General features: G+C 35.6%; 1 protein-coding gene across 1 annotated transcript in view; it reads right to left on the bottom strand.

The window, feature by feature from the left end:
* Positions 1–22736, bottom strand: part of LOC123696679 — a 35801-nt gene extending 13065 nt beyond the window's left edge. Inside the window, exons 1-5 of the mRNA XM_045643031.1 lie at positions 22519–22736; positions 4811–5017; positions 2815–3018; positions 548–619; positions 13–237 (exon numbers count right to left, since the gene is read on the bottom strand). Coding sequence (XP_045498987.1) covers positions 16–237; positions 548–619; positions 2815–3018; positions 4811–5017; positions 22519–22584 — 771 coding nt within the window. The 5' untranslated portion in view covers positions 22585–22736 and the 3' untranslated portion in view covers positions 13–15. The remainder of the gene's footprint in view (positions 1–12; positions 238–547; positions 620–2814; positions 3019–4810; positions 5018–22518) is intronic.
* Positions 22737–24081: the final 1345 nt, after the last annotated feature.

The following is a 24081-nucleotide window of genomic DNA, read 5'->3' as shown; positions in this document are numbered from 1 at the left end:
TAAATTCCATACCTGCTAGAAAATTTTGTCGAGTATGGTGTACATGCGCAGGTTGGCGGACTTGTGCCAGCCGGGCGGCTTGCGCGGCGAGTCGAGGTCGCGCTCGCTGTCGCTGTCGTCGTCGTCGCTGGCGCTGGCGCTGGCGCTGGCGCCCGCCTTGCCGCTCTCGCCCGCCGAGCTCGCGGGCCGCGCGCGGGCTGCGCACGCCAGGCGACGCGCCATTATGAACGCTGCTATCTGTACAAGTCAACAAAATATTATGTTATAATAAATTTACTCATAAGTTTTAACTAAACAATATGTTATTTATTTCATTCATATATGCTTTCGATCTAAGTACATATAAGTATATAGCGATTTCTTCTAGTATAGTCTCTAGACTACCAAATTTACGGAGAGCATTAAACTCAAGAATAAAAGTAAGGTAGAACATAAATTATATATACGTACAAAATGAGTAATGATAATAATATGTAGGTGTATAAAAGCAAATATTTATTTATTTATTAATATTATATAAGTAAATAAGAATGTAATCAACAGCTACCTGCAGGATCATGGCGACGATACCGAACACCGCTATCACCACCGCGTTGTTCGGGGCCCGCGCTTCTACCTCCTGAAACATTTCACACATTTACATTCAACATTATTATAAGTTATTTCAATCTAATTAAATAATTCATAAAAAAACAATAATTATACTATCTAACCTTTCTTTCGAAGATGTTTGAGTTGAACACCAGTAGGTAGGTAGGTACGTTAAAATTTAATAAGTTAAAATTGAGAGTATTACTGATTTAACATATCGCAATATGGCAAATTATAAACAAACAAAAACAATTATTCAACAACCCAATCACAAGCCATTAGCCAATCACTTTTGCTGGTTTCGTATACCTAGTGTGTTTTTCAATGTGGTAAAACCAGTTACATTCTAAAATTCTTGGCAGGAGGTGAATCACAATTTTTGACGTGACAACGTCTTATAATTCGATAAAGCCGGCTGCACGCACGGAAAAACATGACTCATGCGGCGTTACCTCGCTCTGACTCATCTGAGGCGTTCCATGTAAGGCTTGAAGTGCGAGCGAGAGCGCGGAACGAGCGACAAAGAAGCACAATCGGACGTTGCCACCAGTCACGTTCAACTATCGTCAGTAAACCGACTTTACCGACAACCAATTTTTTAAATAAAGGAAAAACGTGACATTGTTTTCGCTGGTCATCCACGAATGTTTTCATAAATTATATAGAATCATTGAATAATATTCTGCTATTTCGAAATAGCGAACATGTACATCGATCAAAGTTAATTAAACACATGGTACATACAAACAAAATTAGTAAAAGGTGTCGGACCGGTTATTATTAAAAGATTTTCAACAGGTCCGGTCTTTTATAAAAAAATACTTATGTGTAAAGAATGTAAACAATCCAATATCCATAATATACTCTGTTTTGTTTTTATATACCTACTAGATACTACTTGCTAGGTACCCGCCCCTACTTTGCATGCCTATGAATTTAGAAGTTGCATATCTATCGATTTTTTTCCAGTGGGAGCCGAAATAAATCTGCTTATAAGGACGCTTCGGCACTGGTGCAGGTGTAGAGTTACAAAGTATAAAGGTGTGTCAAGTATCAAGTATGCATAGTCGTACCACATACCTACATAGTTATATCGTACATACAACTTACAAGAATGAACGTTATTAAATATTATGTACCTACACATTAAATAATTTCTAAAATATGTGGCTGTCATTATAGATTGCATCGTCCGCGTCATCATTATTCATCATTCTTATTATTTGTGGTTTTCCGCATCTTTTGGTAAAATAAAAAACTGTTGAGACGTGAGGCGCGGGTCAACACTCCCAATTATACAGTTCACATGGATCAATGGATCTCAATTGCTTCACAAAGACAAACTCAATTCAATGACAATGCAATGCTTACTCTAACATTATGTGCTCTAATGTCGCATGTTTAACTCTTTATAAGCTGTATCACTGTCGCTCAGAGCTCATAGTTTTGTGTATCTTTAAATTATACAATGGAATCATGTAATTTATACCAATTATAAAATTGGAGTGGCTGGTTGTGGCTCTTTGCACTATAAAAATAACCGCTTTTTAAAATACTTAAATATGCACTATATGTTTACACGGAACATACATACCAAAATAATTGTTTTTACAATTTTGTCCGTCCGTCTGTCAGTCTGTTTGTTCCGGCTAATATCTAGTATGGCTGGACCGCTTTTGAAAGGACCTTCTATTGATAGATAACTGATGAAATATGAAATAAGGAGTAACTTAGTTTTTTTGACATAATATATTCCCGCAGTAACAGGGGGTTAATGGAAAAATTAATTTAAGCGCGCGGAACCGTGGCCGTGGGTCGCAACAATTAATAAAATAATGAGTAATTAACTGATAAATACTCGCACATTATTCGTTTCTTTATCATTTGGGTTATATTGTACTTAATAAAATATGTATTGAACACAGAAATAAAATTTTGTGGTGCGGTGCATCCTGTGGGTGCATCTGTTACGATTACATCATTCAAGTAGAAATGAATTCCCCGTGGGACGTTTCACAGTGGGTCGTTTTCGTTTTCACAATAAATTGAACAAAAACATTAAACATCAATTAATGTTATGCACCTTTATCTTGCTTTTACAATGCAATTATGTTTAAAACCTTAATAGGTATATGGCAAGAGAGTGTGCGTCGTCTCATTCGTAGGAGTCCACTGCTGGACATAAGTTAGAGATTGCAACGACATGGCATGTGGTGCACTCGCCTCGATCATGTCGTAGATGGGGCGGGCGACGTCCCGGTAGCGGTCGATGGCCAGCAGCGCGGGCTTGATGTCGTGCAGCAGGTCCATGCCGTGGCGCGCCAGCTCGGCCTGCGGCGCGCTGCGCCACCACTCGGTCAGCGACGCCGCCATCCACGCGCCGTACGCCACCTCGCTCGCCGCCAGCACCGCCACGCCCACCGCGTACTGCGCAACCGACAACAAACAATGTACACATTATGAAAAGCTTTACATCTGTGCTAAACCCTAACTAAAGTTTTCAATGTGTGTCTATCCTTTCGTAAAAATCAATTTAAAGAAGGGTGTCAATTTTAAAACAGACAAGTCAATAACTGCGTTAAAAACAACCGACTTCAAACTTGCACAGACAAAAATGCTCATAAAATAAAAACTACTGGGCCTATCCGAATAAAATTTTTATGGGACCAATTCGACACCATTCCCCATCGAACAAAAAAAGAATCACGTAAATCGGTTCAGAAACCTCGGAGTAATCGGTGTACATACATAAAAAAAAAACAAAAAAAAACATACCGGCCGAATTGATAACCTCCTCCTTTGATGAAATATTGATTTATAGAATATACTATGATATCTTTACCCTCCCTTCCCAGATATTTGAGAACCATCAAATCAAAAAAAATTATCCTTGTTATCTCTGTTAGCTACCACAATCGAGAGTTTCGTACACGAAATTATTCGGTGTCTCATCAAAATAAAGCTACAAACGGAAAATCAGCTTGATAGTAGTCACTTGTAAAAATGGGCGATGTATCCTGAACTATATTTAATTATTCAGTTCCATGATTTTCCTTAATGTCGGCTATGCGAATGTTCTTCGATTTCAAAAACAACTGACTCGTGCTGATTAAGAATTATAACTTACTAGCTTTCCGCCCGCGGCTTCGCCCGCGTTTTCAAAGAAAAACCCGCATAGTTCCCGTTCCCGTGGGATTTCAGGGATAAAACCTAGCCTATGTTACTCGTGGATAATGTAGCTTTCGAATGGTGAAAGAATTTTTCAAATCTGCCAAGTAGTTTCGGAGCCTATTCAATTCATACAAACAAACAAACAAACAAAAAATCAAACCTTTCCTCTTTATAATATTTGTATAGATGTATAGATAAGCATGTCTGATGATAATTACATATATGTAAAAGCAAAATATTCCATATAAATTTCCATAGAAATTTATAAAAATCAATATTTATTACGTCTGTTTGCATAATTATTCAGTTGAACGCTTAATTTTAAACAATATAAGTAGAACAGCAAGGTCTGCCATTGTATTCATGATTTCCAAGAAAACGTTGTCCGTGAAATTGAGCCAAGAAATAGCTGCGTGATACAGACGCGGACGGTGACGTTGAGAAGTTGAGAGCGAAGCCGACCGCTAACAAACAATAACGAGATTTGCTTTTTATCTGTCTCGCAATTTTGGCAGAACGGTGGCTGAGTGATTACTCAAAAAGCCTAAGCTTGAATTATATTATGTTTGCGGTGTAGAGCGTCATAACGGATGTTTTGTTATTTGCTAGGTACTTGCGCGTCAAAGATCAGCATCAAGTTGCAACGAACAGACCTTTGAACAACATGCGTTGTATCAGGAACGTATCTGAAGTAGCGTGTAGCTAGCGTTGAAACTCATTAATATCACATAATACGCAATTTAATAAAGGCATCTTATGTCGCACACCTGTGAAAGGCCATAAATTTAAAACTAGGAAAATTGTCTGATCATTATTCACCGATATATTGTAACTAGGTACCCAAATAGGTACTTAAACAAAAAAAAGCGGGCAGGATTTCTTTGAGATATTTTATATTCCGATCTTTTATCTCCGATTTTAATGAAAGCTCTTTGTTACTTTCGCTGACAGAAGCGCCAAGATGGCCCACGGTGATCGACCAGTGGAACTTGAAATATAACTACCTCAATATCAAATAGCAACTAGGCAACAGTTCACAAGGAGGTACCGTGTTGAGGCAGGCGGGCGCGGCGCGGCGCGGCGGGCGCAGCGCGGCGGCGGCCAGGTACACGAGCGCGGCCAGCCACAGCCCCGCGCCCAGCACGTAGCCCGTCGACACGCGGTACTGCGCCTGCGCCAGGAAGCGGAACCACGTGTACGTGCTGGGGTCCCACGCCAGCCGCGCCGCCGTCGCCAGCAGCGCGCCGCTGTACATCTGTAACGCAACAAACTGACCGATAAATCACTATCATGAATCTCATATTTCATTTGAATGTTCCTAATTCCTATGCGAATTGTGAGAATGTGTGAAATTCAGTTTCAAGATATCGAATGTACAATAGGCCGTAGAATCGTTGTTATAAAGAAAATACGGGCTGCATTGCATCTATCTAGTAAATAGTAACGTAATCCACTATCTGATGAAACTTGGGGGTAAATTCAACAAACACTAGGCTGTCATAAACGATCGTGGATGCATTACCGACCTCAAATCATCAAATGGAAACATTTTAGTATTGGAAGTATTGGTTTCTACAGAAAAATGGTCCGAGTTTCATAAAGTAAAACAAACATCTTGAATAAGTACAAAAACAGACGCTTAAATTGTTTAGACTTTAGACCAATAATTATGGTACCTAAAAAAATCTCGAGTGCGGAACTAAATTTTATAGCAAAAAACTTGAGACCATGACTCTTTATTTCCGGGTTTAAAACAATATTGTATAATGTAATGTATACCAACAAAATGTAACAATTCATCTCAATCTTTATAAATGCGATGGCAACGGCACCCCAACAGTTCGAACAAGGAATGTTACGTCATCAAATTATGACATAATTGGTCTTGTTTTAAAACAAAGATTACTTAGTTCTTAGGATTAATTCTATTTCACATTATTGAAATATCATTGTAAATGAAAACTGTTGAACTAAACATAAATGAGCATCATACATGAGTGTTGTTATCAAGCGCCTGACCTCGTGACCCGCACATCGCATGATACAATGACATTGGTATTCGTGAATCGTCTCCTTCAGCCGTGAGCCGACTCGGACTGCTCGAGACTGGCGGGAGATTACCAACTCCGCTCCGTTCGCACAAAGCTTTCGTTTGTGCATCCGATGAACATCATTAACATTCCAACTACCTTTCAGTTAACATGTTGTTGCCAACAACGATGATCTATTTTACATATCAAAACCAATGTACGTGATAGATATCTATAACTTACTATATGTATTCCTAATAGTGAAGTCGGATAAAACAAGACTTTTTTTAAATATTGTATGTATTCTTAGAATTTGTCTTAGTATAAAAACATAATCTAATCCATATCTAATCTGTCTCATTTATGATATCATATACAAATGATCACTATTTAATTTATATTGATAGATTGACACAATAAGATTTTTTACAAAACGCGAGGTAAGATTACGTCGCACAATTAGTACCAATTTTCCTACTTTGTATTTTATTTATATCTAACACGCAGCCAATTGAGTTATTATCACTATAATTGAACTTGCAATGTTTTTGCTTATTCAGATAAATAGCGCTTTATACAGTCTACAATGCTTTATACAATGGTAATAAATGTTCCATTGAGTATTTTTTCATTCAGCATTTTTTCGGGTAGATAGTACCTAGGTACTATCTGGCGGTGGTTTTTCCCTTTCCATAGGCAGCTTTGTTATCTATCAATCACTTCTGTGCAACTTTTTACTAGTAATTTTGGTGTGAAAATATGAAGAGAGACAGCGTATGAGATAGGGGTCAAAATAATCACCTGAGTACTGTACGCGTCTGCGTATCAGTCAAATATAAAAATACTAGCGGCCCGTCCCGGCTTCGCACGGGCATTAAACATTACATTTAGATTTGTTAATTTTAACACATTCATAATAATGTCCCACAACACATTAAATTCTCTAAAGGGCCTCTGCGTGTTGGACCTGTGTCCCCACGTAAGCCTTCCAAAGGACCGGGTATCATCCTTACGGCGATACCCGTGTATTATGGAAAGTAAATAATAATATGACACATATTCATCCCTTTTTGCGTCGAGCTCCTAAAAAAGAGTAAATAAAAAAAAATAAGAATAATTAAATTCAGATATTATTTAATGATTTTTTTGTATTTATGTGTTTTTTTTTGTATATTTTTGGGGTTTTTTTTTCTTTTTTTTGATATATTTTTTTAATTTTTTGTTTTTTTTTTTTCAATTAATTAAGTGAACAATATTTTATATAAATGGGTTTAGTTCTGAAAAGAACTTTTTAAATCGGTTTAGTTACTTACTAAACGAATTATCTATAATTATCAAGCGTAAATTCCGCACACGTCCATCACGTAGGGAGCCGACCGCGCGAGTAAGCCGTACCCCTGCCCGAGTGACGCCTACAACGCATAGCTAGCCGAATACAGTTTATTTTTTATTTTTTTTTAACTCGTGATATCTTTTGAATGGATTGTCAGAATCGAATAATTCAAAAAGTAATATAAAGATATTGAAGCAGTCTTAAATAATACATCATTTATTTTGATAAGGGTTAATACCAAGGTACAAATAAAGACCTTTTTGTAGCGGTGGTATTTTAATTTCTTTTTTTCAATAAAAAAACGCTTATTGTGACATGACTGTAATAGTTAGAGATATGCTGCCGCTGATTTTTTGTAGATAATGGTGTGTTCTAAAAAAATGTAGTATATCATTTTGTTCTATCATCAATAGTTTTCGCAGCGCACGCGATGTAAGGTAGTTTTTTGTAGGGTTGTTAAGGATTCCTCTTCCGCTTCCTCATAATGCGGAAGTTCCGCAATATTTTGGGTTCCTCAACCGTTACCGCATCCTCAAAAATTAAAAGAAAAAATTCCTCTTCCGCTATCGCTTCCTCAAAATTTAGAGGAAATTTATGAGGATGCCGTATCTACGGCAACGCACTCGTTGCAGCGCGATGCGGGCCGATCCGATCGGGCGGCGAATTTACAAGCCTATACCGTGAAATATGCCAACATTGCCCACTTTTTTAGAATAATTTCAATATTCGCAAAAAATTTCTATGGAAACGTTAATATATTTTCTTAGCATATGTTTTTCTTAGATCGTGTGCATATATAGTTGTAGCAAACCCTAAGCTTTTTTTGATGGTGGGCAATGTTGTGAAATAGAGATCGCTACATTGGGTAACACATGGGTAACACACATGATATTCGATGAGTTACAGCAAGTTGCTAATTTAAGTTAGCGACACAAACAATAGGCAGTATTGTCAGACATATAACCTGTTTTACACCAAATACTATTAATGTTGCCAAAGTATGAAGGTATTTTGCAATTTAAAAATTTTCTTATGATTTGATCTTCGGGCAAAGATACCCTTGTGGGCAATGTTGGTATATTTCACGGTATTACATGTATACTATTTGAGTCACGAGTCGGACTCTAATAGATGAGCTTTTGTTTATACATATTACTCAACAAAACCCAATCTATCCCATTAACGAAGTGTCCTAAATGGATTAGCTTTTGTCGAGGTATTTTCAAACATTACAAAGGAACAAAACCTAGTCGAGTAGACTCTACTCGCCACCTTCACCATCACTTGAATTTTCACCATTTTTTGCCCGCGAAATCACACATGATATTCGACGAGATACAACAAGTTGCCGATTTAAGTAAGCGACACACACAAAAGGCAGTGTTGTCAGACATATTACCTATTTTACACCAAATACTAATTACTAAGTGTAAAGCCATATTATGCCAAAGTATGAAGGTATTTTTGGGGGCAATATTGGCATATTTCACGTAGTAAAAATATCAATATGTACAGACAGGAGAGTGTTTTCGTGTCTTGTTTTAATTTTTAATTTTAAAGGTTTTTAATTTTGATTATAATTTTCTATCATCCTCGTCCTCATCCACTTCCTCTTCCGCTTCCTCATCCGCATCCTCTTCCTCAAAAAAATATCCTCATCCTCATCCGCATCCCCTAAATTTGCGTGTGAAAATTCCTCTTCCTCCTCCTCTTCCTCATAAGCACTTCCTCAACAACCCTAGTTTTTTGATATTTTTTTCACACCTTGGATTACGTTATCGTAATTTTAGTAAGGATGCCTATTTTTTTTGAAAATGAAATAGAGCCTATGTCACTCAGAAATGATGTAGCTTTCCAACAGTGAAAGAATTTTTCAAATCTGCCAAGTAGTTTCGGAGCCTATTCAATTCATACAAACAAACAAACAAACAAAAAATCAAACCTTTCCTCTTTATAATATTTGTATAGATTATTATACAGTGTAAATATAGGTACTCTTATTTAACTTCGCGGTCGAAGCGATAATTGCTGATCGTAATAAATTATAGCTGACAATGAGTATAATTCAATTGCGAAGCATAACAATGATCAAATACGATATTTCCAACGAACAAGGAACACGTATCATTTTCCACGAATTTGGCGAGACATTCTCTTCGGGGCCACTTGCAACCAAGTGATTCTTTTCAATTTTATTTCAAACAAAAGCAACGATTAAATTTTGTTCTCTGGACCTTTGTGGGCGAGCAAGGGGCGGGCAAAGACAAGCACTTTCATTGTTGTGAAAGGAAGAGCGGATGTTGAAGCCACCTTAAATTTAAGAGGCCTATATATTTATCACATTTCATTTCAAAACTTTTTAATGCCAAGACAAGAAGAATAATATATAATTGTATATATATATTAAGATATATATTAATAATAATATATATTAAGATATGTTTTAAATAGAGACAAACTGCAAATTTATTTGAGTCAAGTTAAAATATTCATTATTATTTATTTGAACAAAATTCAAAAATCAATATTAGTGTTGCCCAAATTCAGTCTTGGTCTTGCAAAAACGCAAGACCAAGACCAAGAACAAGACCGCGTATTTTTAGCAAGACCAAGACCAAGACTGACCGTGCAAGACTTGAGCAAGAACAAGACTTAGCCTGCAAGACTCTTGCGTCTTGCAGCTAGGACTTTGATTTTCGAATTTCTTATCAAATCTTCAGTTATTTATTAATCTGCTTGATCTTTACCATGGCTATGTTAATTCAAGCTCACAATGTTCCAATTGAAATACGTTTTTCTTTTTGCAAGACTTGCAAGACTCTTGCTGCAAGACCAAGACCAAGACCAAGACTGGGAGCGCAAGACCAAGACCAAGACCAAGACCAGGTGTATTGGCGCAAGACCAAGACCAAGACCAGGTGTATTGGCGCAAGACCAAGACCAAGACTGGCTAAGTCTCGTCTTGTTCTTGCATTTGGGCAACACTAATCAATATAGTTAACAGTGCGAACTGCGAGTTGTAGAGCATAATATGAACAAAGACGAAAGCAAAAAGCGAGTGTTTTATAAAACTTTTTAGTGAGCTAAATGGGTATCTATTATAACTACTTACTACTATGGTACTTAGTGAGTTTGAAGATAGCAGATGCTATCAGCATGTGCTTTGTCGCGAAGATTCAGAGCCGACATCTGTCAACTTGTCGGCTTGTTGAGTTGTTGCCTTTATTCTTCAAATCCATTGTTTGAGAACAAGTAAAAAATATAAATAAAAATATAAATTAGTCCAAATTAGGCTCGTTATTCGTACGTAAAACGCACAGTAAAAATAAAGCTTCTAAAATGAAGGAGGAAAAGCAAACAAGTGCACACTTTGTCATAATCTGTGCTTTCGTCGTCGCGTAGACGACTGAAAGTTTTTTGCAAACACTATAATATTCCCACTTTTTAGATATTCATCTGCAGCAGCACTTACATCTGCTCTAGTAAAGAAACATGAAAGTTGCATATCCGTTCCCCTCTCAAAAGAAAGTCAGTACCTACACGTATTTGTTTATTAGAATAGACTACCTAGTACCTACCTTATTTTAATCATAAACACATTAGTAGCTCAATGCATAACATTGTGTTATTATCTTCTATTAAAGTCTATTTTATTAGGAAACTCTAAAGGATACAATAATTAATTACCATAATGATTGTACACATATTCCTCATTAGTTATCTCCTTCATCTTATATAAAACAAATGAACGGTTTTTTGTTCCGATTGTAAACCTTGCAGCATACATTGTATCAGTTACATATTATGTATATCACCTTATCACAAATTGCTTTTACAATGATGCAGTGGTTTTTAATCTATGCATATTGCATACTCAAACAATAACATAAAAAATATTTACTCTTATGAAGAAATAAAACGATACAAATAATTTATACATTTTTTAAAAATATGAAACTAGATAATAATAATGTTGTCTCACTAATGCACTTACAAGCTATGCAAATGTATTATAGAGAAGGAGACACTTTACCTAATAGCCGAATGGACGAAGATATATACATAAATGGTATAAGAAAATCAATAATGTAAGGCAGAAGGCTAATGGTTTGCGTTTTGTGTAGTGTCCTCGGACATGCAGTGTCACCGGATCGGGGTGGCGGAGCCCCGGCTCGGGTGTCGCGGGCGGCGGGCGGCCGCGTGCCGCGTGCGGTGTCGGCGTGCGGTCGCGCGCATGCTCTTCATACTTGACCGACATTCTTGTTCATTACTTAGTTCATCGTACTATTTAACCTACTACGGGTCAATAAATCATACATAAAACATTTACTCATAAAAACTTCTGAGTCATTATTATTTAAGTTCTTCAAAATGTATTGTATACACGGTACACATCCTGGCCTCTGGGACTGCACTCTGAGCCGTCGTCTCGGCGCGAGGCTAACGACCCCTCGCCTTACACGACGCTACGTCATCTCAGAGTAATGATCAAATCCTGTCAGTTGCATGATTGACCCACAGCCACTCAAACAAAAATAACTTATATTGTTGACAAAAACAAGACGAACAGTTTGTTCATACATAATACCTATATCGTACTCGGAACTGTATAGCTTTGTTTTATGGATTTAATTTTATTATCACAGTAATTAATTATTATTCACCCATTAACTTATTAGCAATCAAGTTAAAAAATACCTACATTATAATGTAGTTGATCTTACCTACGTGTAATTGCCAATAGATAATGGAATAATTGTATATACATACCTATAATTCATAGATCACAAGAATGAAGTTAGGAATTATAGTAGCAAGTATTTTATACATTCTTTGATTCTATTTCATAAATCATAATCCAATTAACGTAACTTAATCCAAAAATTTTACTACCAACTATTTAGCTTAATAATTACTCCCTACAGAAAGTTAGCGGTAAAAATTAAATTTGTCCGTTCCATTCATTTATTTTCTGGAGTCTTGTCAAAAAATATATAATAAGTGAGTTATGTAGAATTGGAGCAGTGACATAAATTAGGCGCAGTTTTATCCAATTAGATATAGGTAGAGTCGAGTCGGAGTCCACGTAACTGTGTGACTGTGAGTGTTCACGACGTCACGCACGCACTGCCTAGTTACTCATGTTTCTACTAAATTAACAATGCAATATTTTGGTCAAATGTTAGGTTCAATTCAATCCAAATATATAAATAGAAAAATGAGATTAGTTTGTTTAAATACTCTCTCAACCAACAATATTATTATTATTACCCCAGTTTTGTTATTATATAAGTTTAACAATAGGTACTGATTAAAGAACAGTGTTAGAGAAGATAGGTACTATTCTTTGTAGGTTTAATAAAAAATGAACAAGTTTCTGGGCAAAGAAAGATCAACATCCTCCAATCGGGGATCATAACTACTTATTATTATCGTTAAGTTTTTTGCTATGAATCAATCGAAACCTGTTCAACGAATCGCATCATCTGACGAAATATTTAACTGTGTTATCTGTTAATATGTTATCTGTTAATATATAATTACCCTAACTTACGAGTGATTACGTATGATTTCTTTTTATGTTTAAATGAAATATGTATAAAATAACATGCCAAAATATGCAATTTATTATTCTAATTATTTAGGTAATTCTATACAAAACTGAATATTATCACAGTATTACAATATGGTAATACTGTGATATTATAGTGTGATGCCATTATTACCATTATAATTTCTTAGAATAACACTTCTTGGTGAGCGCAATTTGCGTCATTAAATGCTATAATGCATTCTTCGATAATGTTTTTCCTACTACCTACTTTCCTACTATTTTAATATCCACTTTTTTACACCCTGTATTTTTCGTACCTACCTACATACAAAATATATTTTATTTCCAATATAAAATGCATATATTTTCTCTAAGATCTAGTGAAATTCAAATAGGCAAAAGAAAGCGAAGGGTCTGCTAAGCGGTACATATGTGGTAAAAACCGGCTTGCTCCTACCGGTTGTCGGTCGTTAAACGCAGATGTTGGACGGACCACTTCAATAATTGATCAATGGAATAATGGATATTTTCATAAAATCTTTAAAATAAATATATTTGAACCTTTGAACATAGGAATACTGCCAAAAATGCTTTATTCGTTTACTAGTAAGGCAATAATTCTGCAGTGGTCCCTATTATTTATTTAAAACAATAATTACTTAAGGGTCTTTTAATGCAAATACTTAAATTAGACAGGGATTGGGAACCTATATCAATTAGAATGTATTTCCAGTTTCAAAACTCTAATACCTATCAGTCATTTTTTCGCATCCCATTTTAATAGCAATAGTATATACTAGTAGGAGCTAGCATACTCTGTGGCATACTCGTACGTCAATTAACTTCGATTCTCTAGTAACAAGTTCGACACGACACTTTGTTTACTACCCACAAGGAGACTCCACACTCCACACTCGACAGCTCAAGAGCAATGCGTCATATTCGCTGTAGCCTGTCACGTGTCATTAATCACGGTCCAACTATCATAATATCCCTTACATCTTCGTGTGGTGATGTGATGGGATATAATAGTCATTAATTGGGGATTATATTTGCACTAAACGCTTCTTTCTACTGCAGAATTTAGCAAGGATTTTAGTGATAATAAATAAATAAAATAAAATAAAAATCATTTATTCAACAAGCTTCCTTACATCAGAATATAGACCCCAGACTCCCAGTATAGCTTTCGCTGTGTTTCAGGAGTCTGTGCCTTCCCGATACATTACATCAGAATAGTTCAATAGTACCTAATTAGTTACAAAAGAAAATTTTTACTTAATGTTGACAGATGAAAAATAATAATAAATTATAATAATATTTAAAACAATTTAATAGTTCTAGTGATAAAGGGAATTATCAGGTCATTAGTTGACGCTTTGGTGTAACTCCGTTAAATTTGTGCCAGTGGATAGTTATGAAGATACAGTTTAAAGAGCTTTAAATTAGGCAACTATTTTTAGAAATACTCATACATATTTATAGATTGTACAATGTACATAAATTTTACCCAAACGTGACAAGTGTATTTAAAACTTGAACATTGATTTTGAAAGGGTATTATTACTGGGTAATTCTGTATTTTTGAATGAGGAAATTATAATAATTTAGCAGTATATCCTTATGTTTCCAATATGAAGTGTTCCACACTGTTTCAGCCCTGGAAAACTAAGGACTTTTTTTAGATTTGTATGAAATTTGGACTTGAAATAGGCGAAGCCCAGACTTTCTATTTTAATTCAAAATGCGTGCAGTGTAAACACATTTATAATATTAATATTTGATATGGATAATAACCACAGTCATTGCTGAGATCATTGCGGTTGCATACCATTATGAGCTAGAAATATTTTATGTTCACATACTACGAGTTTATTAGTATTTTTTTTTTGTTTTCAAATATATAATAATATTATTCAAACGCAGTTTGAAAACCACGTATAATATATGGCACGATCTGTCAACAGCAGTTTCACGAACACATGGAGTCTCCTCGCATAAAACACGCAGAACCTTGCCATCACACATCTGCCAAGAGCCGGCATTTCATATCCCGTTCCTACGGAGCATTTTTTATTTATTCATCTGTGTCTTTTTTTAATTGCTCTACTGAAACCCAGTTTCCTCATTGTCAATACATATCGAGATTTATTCTTGTTCTTTTTCTAATATAGCAATTACCCGATCCCAGTGAGGACGGATTCTGCCAACCTATCGAGGGTTAGTATGGTAGCATTTTTGCCAGTAGGTACCTACATCAATAAGTGGTTATTGCAAATATGTTTATCTTTATTATCACTAAAAACTCCTCTATAAATTACATAATAATATCTACTTCGAATGATCCAAGTTTAAACCTTATACAGTCGACTCTCGTTAATTCGAAACCCGAGGGACTCTCAAAATATTACGAATTATCAAGAGTTTGAAATATCAAATGGTTCGAAGTTTGTGAGAGGAAATAAATAAAACTTCGAATTATTAAATATTAATTGTAAATCAATTATTTTATTTATTAAATGCTATTCTACAGTAACCGAATGATAACTAAACATATCAATTCGTTAGAAGTGTAAAGTCAATCTAATCATAATAAAAACACACGTCATTGAACAAGTTTGAACTTGTCGCAAAATGTACCTACCTGACTACCTGCGTACAATTTTTCCGCCTCTTTCTCTCTGCAACTTTGAATTGTCGAGTGTTGGACGCCGATGAGTTCGAAATAACACGTCGTTTTGTTATATAGCAATGCTATTTTCATTCGAATTACCAAGTGCACAAAAATGTATGAATTTAGTTCGAAATATAAAGAGATTTTGTAGGGACCTCGTGATAACTTTGAATTATAGAGAGGTTCGAATTATCGCAGGTTTGAATTAACGAGACTCGACTGTACCTACATAATATTTTATATTATACAGAAGAACTTGAAGTCTAATGCTGAATAAGTATTTTCGTTATTTCCGAATAAATGCTGAAAGTCAGCGTGAAATATACCATTCATTTATATAAATATGTTGTATGCTGTTGTATATTTTATTGAACGATCGCAGCCGCTCTGTCGCCTGTCGCCTGCCGCCGCTGCTCGATACCACTAATTGGTTTCATGTCACGTGAATAACAATATCAGTGGAGCAATTTAGTGGAGACACATCACTCACAAATGAAATTAATAATTAGGTAGGTATATTTATATCGTGACAAACAATTCTAATTATATTATTTAAATTTCAATAAAACAGGAAAAGGAACAGGTACGTAAATTCATACCTTCTCCCTAGCTCCTACCTGATAATTGATAACTATACTTACGTAAAATGTTTTAGTGTGTAATCTAAAGTAATAAATATTTAATATAGGTACTAGTAACTAAAGAATGTTTATAGCAACTAATAAAATGTAGGCGGCAAGTAGAGTAACACGATATCTTCTTGCGATAGAACACATTTGTTGACTCAGCCGATAGTCTACACCAAATGTGTGTTGTTATAATATTATCTTGTGACGTAATATTATACAGAGTTTTCTTTACTCGTGTGCCGAGGACAAGGATATTCATCTCCTTGAACCTTGTTTATAATTATATCAAACTAAACAGAAAAAAATAATAGACCTACTCTTATGCCAAAACATAGTGGAGATCACAGTAAACAGAATAAATATGTACCTAATAAGCCTAAACATAAAATTATCTTGGAATGTAAGAGGAGGTAGGAATATTAAAAAAAGGCACATTGTCACATATTGCTTTTGCGCAACAAATCTACGAAATACCTATGTTAAATAAGTGTGACATTTCGCAGAAACGTTAAAGTTGGTCGCGACTTCAGCAGCTGCAGCGATAGCTTCCACAAAGTTACAGAATATCGACGTGGTCGCTGACCTTTCATTCTCATTCACATCAATCTTTTTGAATTGCATATATAAATTGCAATTTTTTTATTTGTATTTCATGAGTTTTAAATTAATAGCAGAAATCTTATTGTTTACATTGATAACGCGAGGACTTCGTAGCCATCATACCCAAATTATACCGGTTAAATGACAGTTTTTAACTTATTAAGTAATACAGTAATACCCACTGACTTAAATTATGATTTAAGTTTATGAAATGTTTGATGTTTTAGCAATAAGTGCACAATATGATTGCGAGCCAGAGTTCCCTTGACACATTTGGAGACGCTTCGCGGTCAGATATCACTTAACTCGTGCGCGACCCCGGCGCCGCTCTCAGCACTACTACAGATCAAGGCGTTGCTCACTTGGTGACCTCCTCGAAGCGCTAACACATCTTAGCACTGGGATGTAGATTAGAGCTGGAGGACTTCCAAATGTGTGTCATCTTTTCTCTGATGAAACACTCATGTACAAATCTCATGTTTAAGAAAAACCAATAAATCATCGTTAATCGAATCATCGAAAAACCAATAAGTCATGGTTTTTACAGGGCATTATAAACTATAATTATGATAAAGTGTGTGTGTTATTAGAGCTACATAAATATTTGTATTTAAATAAAACCTAGGTTATAGGTACGCGTAACATTGACTCGGTCATTACAATTTGCAATAACGGATACGAATGTCTCGTAAGCACATTTCGTACTTTAGTATTGTCATTTGCGTTTACTGGCCATAAAATATGTTCAATTGTATTTATCTCTTCGCCACTTACAATATGCTCACAATCTTAGTACGTTATATAATAAGTGTAGTGTGGAGTAAGACCCCATTCCGAGAAGTAAATGCGGCACAAAGAACTTGACGCACCCTTCCTGTGCTTATCGGCTATTATATTTGTCATTTGAACACCTGTTATGCTATGAATTTATATCTTTATCGTTTCAGGTATGAATGTGTCATACATGTATATGTTTCAGTCTGATAAGATCTTATGCTTGATTGTTTTCGTATCCTACCGAAAATAACATAGTGAGTAATATAACTATTCCGAAAATATTCGTTACAACCACTACAACAGGAAGGAAACAACAGAGCTTTTAGCAAGTGCCATCGAAAGTCACTAAAGTAAGAAGCACGTACACTTAACACTTGTACCAGACAAGAATATAATCCAAAAGGCCGCAATAGCCGCGCGTCTCCGATACCGTTCAATTTTGATCGACGAGCTCTGGACTACATTTTAAGTTGTCAATCGTACCAGGCACTGGCATTGTTATTGCTTTTATTCATTGCTAATGGATATAATTTATACTATACCACACTATACGGTACGTACGTTACATGACAACCTATGATGACAACTAAGATTTATAAGATACTAGCGGTCCGCCCCGGCTTCGCCCTTGGTACATGTTTACGTTTTCTCTACATAAGAACCATCCTCGTACTTCAAGGAATATAATAAAAAAAGAATTATTGAAATCGGTTCAGCCGTTCTCGAGTTATGCGCTTACCAACACATTTTGCGATTCATTTTTATATATAAGATTTTATGAAGCTCGTTATCTATTTAAACAAACATTGTCAATGTATACAGCTGAAATATGATTATTTACTGTAATATTATAGTTTCTGTGATCTGTGCATACAACATTGCTCCACGCTTATAATATTGAGTGAACAAAGGCAAGGTGTGGATAAAATATTGGCTCATCAAAACAAGCAACAGACGACTATCAACAGAGGATTATATTTATAAAGATAACGGCTGTCCTAGTTACGCATAATATTACGCAACTGTTTAGAACTAGTGGTCGAGTACAGAACAATGGAAATAAATTCCTATAGACTGGTAAGTTTATATTTTCTATATGAAAACTTTGGACAATAAAAAGCACAATAATCGATGAGATTCTCATGTCGTTAACAAATCCATACTAATATTATAAATGCGAAAGTAACTCTGTCTGTCTGTCTGTCTGTTACTCAATCACGCCTAAACTACTGAACCAATTTGCATGAAATTTGGTATGGAGATATTTTGATACCCGAGAAAGGACATAGGCTACCTTTTATTGCGAAATATGTACCACGGGCGAAGCCGGGGCGGACCACTAGTAAGGATATAAATGCAAAGCTAAACGTCGATAGTGTCAGATAGTGTGCGAATACCGCAGCGATGGACGACGCGGACGGGCCAGTGACATCAGACATGCTTGCTGAGCCGGCCGGTGACCGGTCCCACGGCGCACACGTGGGCTCGGCGAGCTCGATGCATCGTAACGGGTTTATTTATATCTGCTATAATATAGCGTGCGATTGATCTTGAACTTGTTCTCGCGATCGATTACATACTTCGTTATTTACTCAACAACCCGTAACCATTTGAATCAGATACGTCGGTTTAAAAACTATTAGATTTGAATTATTTACACACCCATTTCTTGTGATCGCAAATGTCGTCTTCATTGAGTTATTAAGTATGTACTATTCTTAATTCTTATAGAATATTATCATTAGGTATATTTTTTCCAATCTTAAATAACAAATTAGGTACAATAAGCAGATACCTATCTCTAAGAGATAAGAACATTGAAAATATTTGTATTCCTAATCGTTAGTCAACTACTCCATCTAAAAACATTTTCTAAGCGTTTTTGCACATTTACTTATAGGTAATAATTTAATAACTGATATTGGTGACGCAAGTAATGTGTGTGGCATTCCAACAACAGGTTTTTACACTGACGATAATATTATGTATAGGTGTATAGCCTTTAGTTCGAATTCAATAATCGTATTTTTTTTTAATTATAATAAGAAATGGTCAATGTCAACAATCGCTTCAACAATTTACTATTTTTCATTTTTAAAAGAGAGTACTAAATTAAAAACGGCGATATTTAAATGAAGAGTCTTTGTAGGGGCAGTTGCAGTGTGCTGAATGCTCGGCGCACGCTCGTTGGCGAAACGTACAAAAGAAAATACAATGAATTGTGCAGATATGCAATGAGGCTTCGCTCGGCTCCGGGCTCTGTGCTGAATCGCTCACTAGAGGCCAAGGCCACGCTGTCCTTTGCGACTAAAACTATTATTTGCAAAATAATGTCAACCATTATTTCATAATTAGTTGAATACCTATTAGATTTAAGATGTCCCAATAGTAAGCCCAACCGGAAATGTTGCTCAATACGCATTCCCTAATCGTTACAATGATGAAGTAAACGAGGCGAGCGATTAGACGCTCATTAGCTTATACAACAGAAATTACTTCGGCTCAATCTCCAGATCCTTTACAAATTATGCAGTGACCCACACATTTGCAAAACAAACAGGAACTTGGAAATAAATTGGTACATTAAGTTGGAACACATTGATCGCTACAATCAGTAGAGCTTCGGAACATGCACTAATGTTTGTTTACAAGTAGACGATTTATTTAGCGATAAGTTGGTGATAAATAAAGAAGAATTTAAAGTAAAACGTTAATGTACAAAAAGCCTTGAAATCTCTGAGAAAAAACAATAGACCTAACTCTGTAATTGTTATAGGTTTCCGATAATTCATAATTCCACGATTAAGTGAATCATGATTAGTAAGTCTTAGTGGTGAAATTATGGGGAAAATTTTCCAGTATCTTTAACTTGGTTTATTATAGATAAATAGATGACACAGGTACGTAATATTCCAGCAGTAAGTAGGTATTTAACTAATCATAACATCCCATAATAATTATTATAAGGCGGCCCATAAGTACCTAGTTATGTTTAATAAGAAAATAATAGTATTATGGTAATTTAGTTACGTTTCAAAATCTAGGCCGGATGTTGATTGATATCTTTACAGTTTAAATCACTTCTTCTGTGCACATGATGGTTACGGAACTCCTCCTGAACGGCTGAACCGATTTTAATGTGTTTATTGTGGCTTCAGATGGATACGAGAATGATTGAGAGTTGAGACGATGAAGGCGCTCATAAGCTTGTATTATAATAAGCTATTGAGATAAGGAAACGGAGAAGGATAAATTTTCCTCGTAAGAAATATACATTTTTTGTACCTAGGTATTACAGAATCAACAAAATAAATTATTTATTACACATTTCAGCTGCGCGATGTCGTATCCTCGACCCTTTGAACTCGACTTCGCAACGTAACTTATCAATATTTCTTGTTCAATTGCTATTTTTTTTTTGTATGTACAGTACCTATACCTGTATTATAATAAAAATTTGGTAGGTATAGTTAAAAGGAAGTTAAAGGACTAAAAAATATATTTCCTTCATATCCATAATTTATACCTATAATAAGGTGATAAATATAAGAAGATTTTTATACCTAGATACCTAATTAAATAGAAAGAAAAAAGGTCGTTGATCAAAAAATAATTAAATAATAATTATATCGGGGTTTCTTTAGTTAACTGCCCCACGTATTATAGGTTTTTTGTGGGAGGGGAGGGGGAGGAGGAGGGGGACCCTCCCCCCAAAAGGGGAAAGTTAGGAAACCAATAGTTTTGGAGAAAAATCAATTTTCCTATTCTAACCTCAAAATGTATGGAATTGGTGTAAAATCATTTTAACTAAGCATTAGTGATTTGACGATAGTAACAAAAAATTTACGATACATAAATAAAATACAAACAAGTTGTGTAAACCTACGTAGTTTTTTTATTTTGAAAAGTCGCTTCTGGTGGCAGTTCAAGAGTTAACCTAACACGCTCGTCGCTTCGCTCCTCGCTACCTATTTGGATATTAAAAATAAAAGTTTAATAGTTTTTTAAACCTACTTACGTCTAAGACTTACGTAGTTTTTTTTTTGTTTGAGTGGGAATCGCCCTAAAGTCGCTTTTGGCACTCGCCGGCCGCTGCGTAAAGTCACAGTACAGTGAAATGGAACGTCTTGGTCCGCTTTTTTTGCACAACAAAACGGATAAATGCGCTTTTTTCGCACAAAAAATTATTAACTTTAAAAATTAATAACTAAAAAACTACAAGTACAAGTTTCCTAACAATAATATTTTGGAATTACAATCTTTCATTATCAAATTTGTTGGAAATATTTATATTGTTAGTTAGCTAGAACTAACAATATAAATATTTCCAACAAATTCGTGCGGCAGTTAACTAAAGCCAACCCATTATATCACCCTGTACAAAGTTATGTTTCATCAGTTGGCCTCAAAACTGCCATTTTTTTTTTCATATATTTTTTACATTTAATTTGCCTGCAGGAAGGTAATAGATTTTTATTCTGTGGTAAAACTGAATCTTCCTGCAGCTACAGGTAGAGGCCAGGCCGACCCTCGCCCGAAGTCGTTTTTTGTTGATCGCGTGACCACATTTTTTCAAACGGTATGCGTTCGATTGTTTGCACTATGTCAAAGCGTACAAAATAACTTGCGATCTGTCTAGCCACAATAATACCTTGTCGTGCTTGTACCCTGGCCAAAATAATGTACATATAATGAATACCCATTATTTAATTAATAATCAAATTCCATAGAAACACGCAAATCGTGAGGTCGGAGAGACGGTCACGGATATTTACATATTTCAAGTGAAATATTTTGTAGGCCGTAATATCGTCACAAGCGCCAATATTAAATTAAATTAATAACATAGACCAGGTAAATTGCCTCTTAACAAAATCTTATCAATAAAATTTAATTCATAATATAAAATTTAATGTAAAACCACTGAAATAAATTGAATATTTTACCAAGATTCTACCTAAGGGCTAAGATCCCGTTTATAGAAATTAAAATCATGACATAAACATGCAATTATTTTAGAAGTATTTATTTTAGGAGTAAAAATTATGACGATCAGGGTGTCGGATTATATCTAATCCCCTGTGAAACATGTCTAATTTTCAGTAAATCAATTGCACAAAGCGCAAGGAATGTGTACAAGATTGAACAGAGGAGCTTACGGCGAAGGCTATGTTGATAAAGATGAAGACGCTGTGGGCGTCGCAGAGCCCCTTGGCGCAGCCCATGCTGGCGGCTGGACGTGCACTGCTCCGGGCTTCCACTGACACTAACTGCACATCGAGACGCACTCAACTTCCGGCGGCGGCGCGCGTCCTACTCGCAACACGCCTCATAAGGCACTGGGCGAAAAGCGGTTCGACATTCGTGCTTAGCCCGCTTTGCCGGGGCCCGGGGCGCAGGGCGACATGACAGCCGAGCGGGGATATTTCAAGTATTCGGGAACTGGGACTGGGGTTCGGGAACGCGCCCCGCTGACCCCAAGTCCCAACCACTAGGTTACGAACGAGATGTGTCATGTGACACTCATGAGTCATGACTCATGATGCACCAAAGGTTACTACACAGGCTGATGAATTTATTAAGATAAGAAATGTTGTTAAAAAAAGTAACAGTAGCAGAAATTGCAATAAATGATTTAGTGAAGTTTCGGAGGGGTGAAGCAGCGGTGGAGAGCCCCTCCCCGCGCCTCACCCCCGCTACACTTCCTACCCCTTTGATCACTCGTTTACGATCTGTTTAACTTTGAGCTTTCGTCGTCTCAACGGCCAAGTCATAAGTATTTATAAGTTTAGTTTTGTCCATGAAAATTTTACTCGTCTTACTGTTATAACTACAACAATAATGGAAAACTGGTAAAATAATTAATATTTATTATTTAGAACTAGTTAATGAGAATTGATAAACATCTAAAATAGGTATACTTTAAATGCAATTTTATTTATAAGTATTATAAAATAAAGGAATGTTTCCTTTCAGCAAAATTTGCTATCTCCAGTATAATTCAAGTAGGTACCTACTTCCCCTTCAAGGCCCATATAAAATTTCCACCCTGTAGGTACCTAGGTATATGGTTTATATTTATTTTCAGAATTACAATTAAAATACATAATATAAGAAATTGTTAAAGAATATAAATACATAATTCAATCCCACCAGCCGCTTCGTGATACCTACACTTAATTTCTCATTTGTATAAAGCATTTAAATGCTATAAAACTAAATATCAATTAATACTTACAATTAAAACATACAAAACAATAGGTACAAAACATTTTATCGCAAAAAGAAAGACAAATTTAAATTGGTAACTACTTTAGTAAATACCATGGGTAAATACTAAACAGTGTCACAGCCACAATGGTATTTTAAAGGTTACGTGCTCTATACTAATACCTACCTATATTGTGCACAATATTATGAGAAAGCTTCCGTCGCGTCGTCCGCGGCTTTAAATGAAATTCAAATTCAAATATTCAAAATTGTCTTTATTTGCTGAATGTAGTTACCTACATAGCTGAGGTACAAATTTTATAGGTTCTTAGACATTCTGCTCGTTGTTGAGCGTGCAAATATCTTAAATTAAATTCTCATTTTCTCTCTCTGTACAAGCAAACGATTTACCTCTTATTCAGTAGTCACCACATTCCGTGAACATTGGATGGAAAACTAGAAGACTACCATAAGCCTGACAAAAGCTAGTACCTAAGCTTTTGTTGTTTGGT

The sequence above is a fragment of the Colias croceus genome, chromosome 13, assembly GCF_905220415.1.
Source record: "Colias croceus chromosome 13, ilColCroc2.1".
Taxonomy (NCBI): Eukaryota; Metazoa; Arthropoda; class Insecta; order Lepidoptera; family Pieridae; genus Colias; species Colias croceus.
Note: the sequence above shows the minus strand (reverse complement) of the source record. Positions and strands in the feature narration are given on the sequence as shown.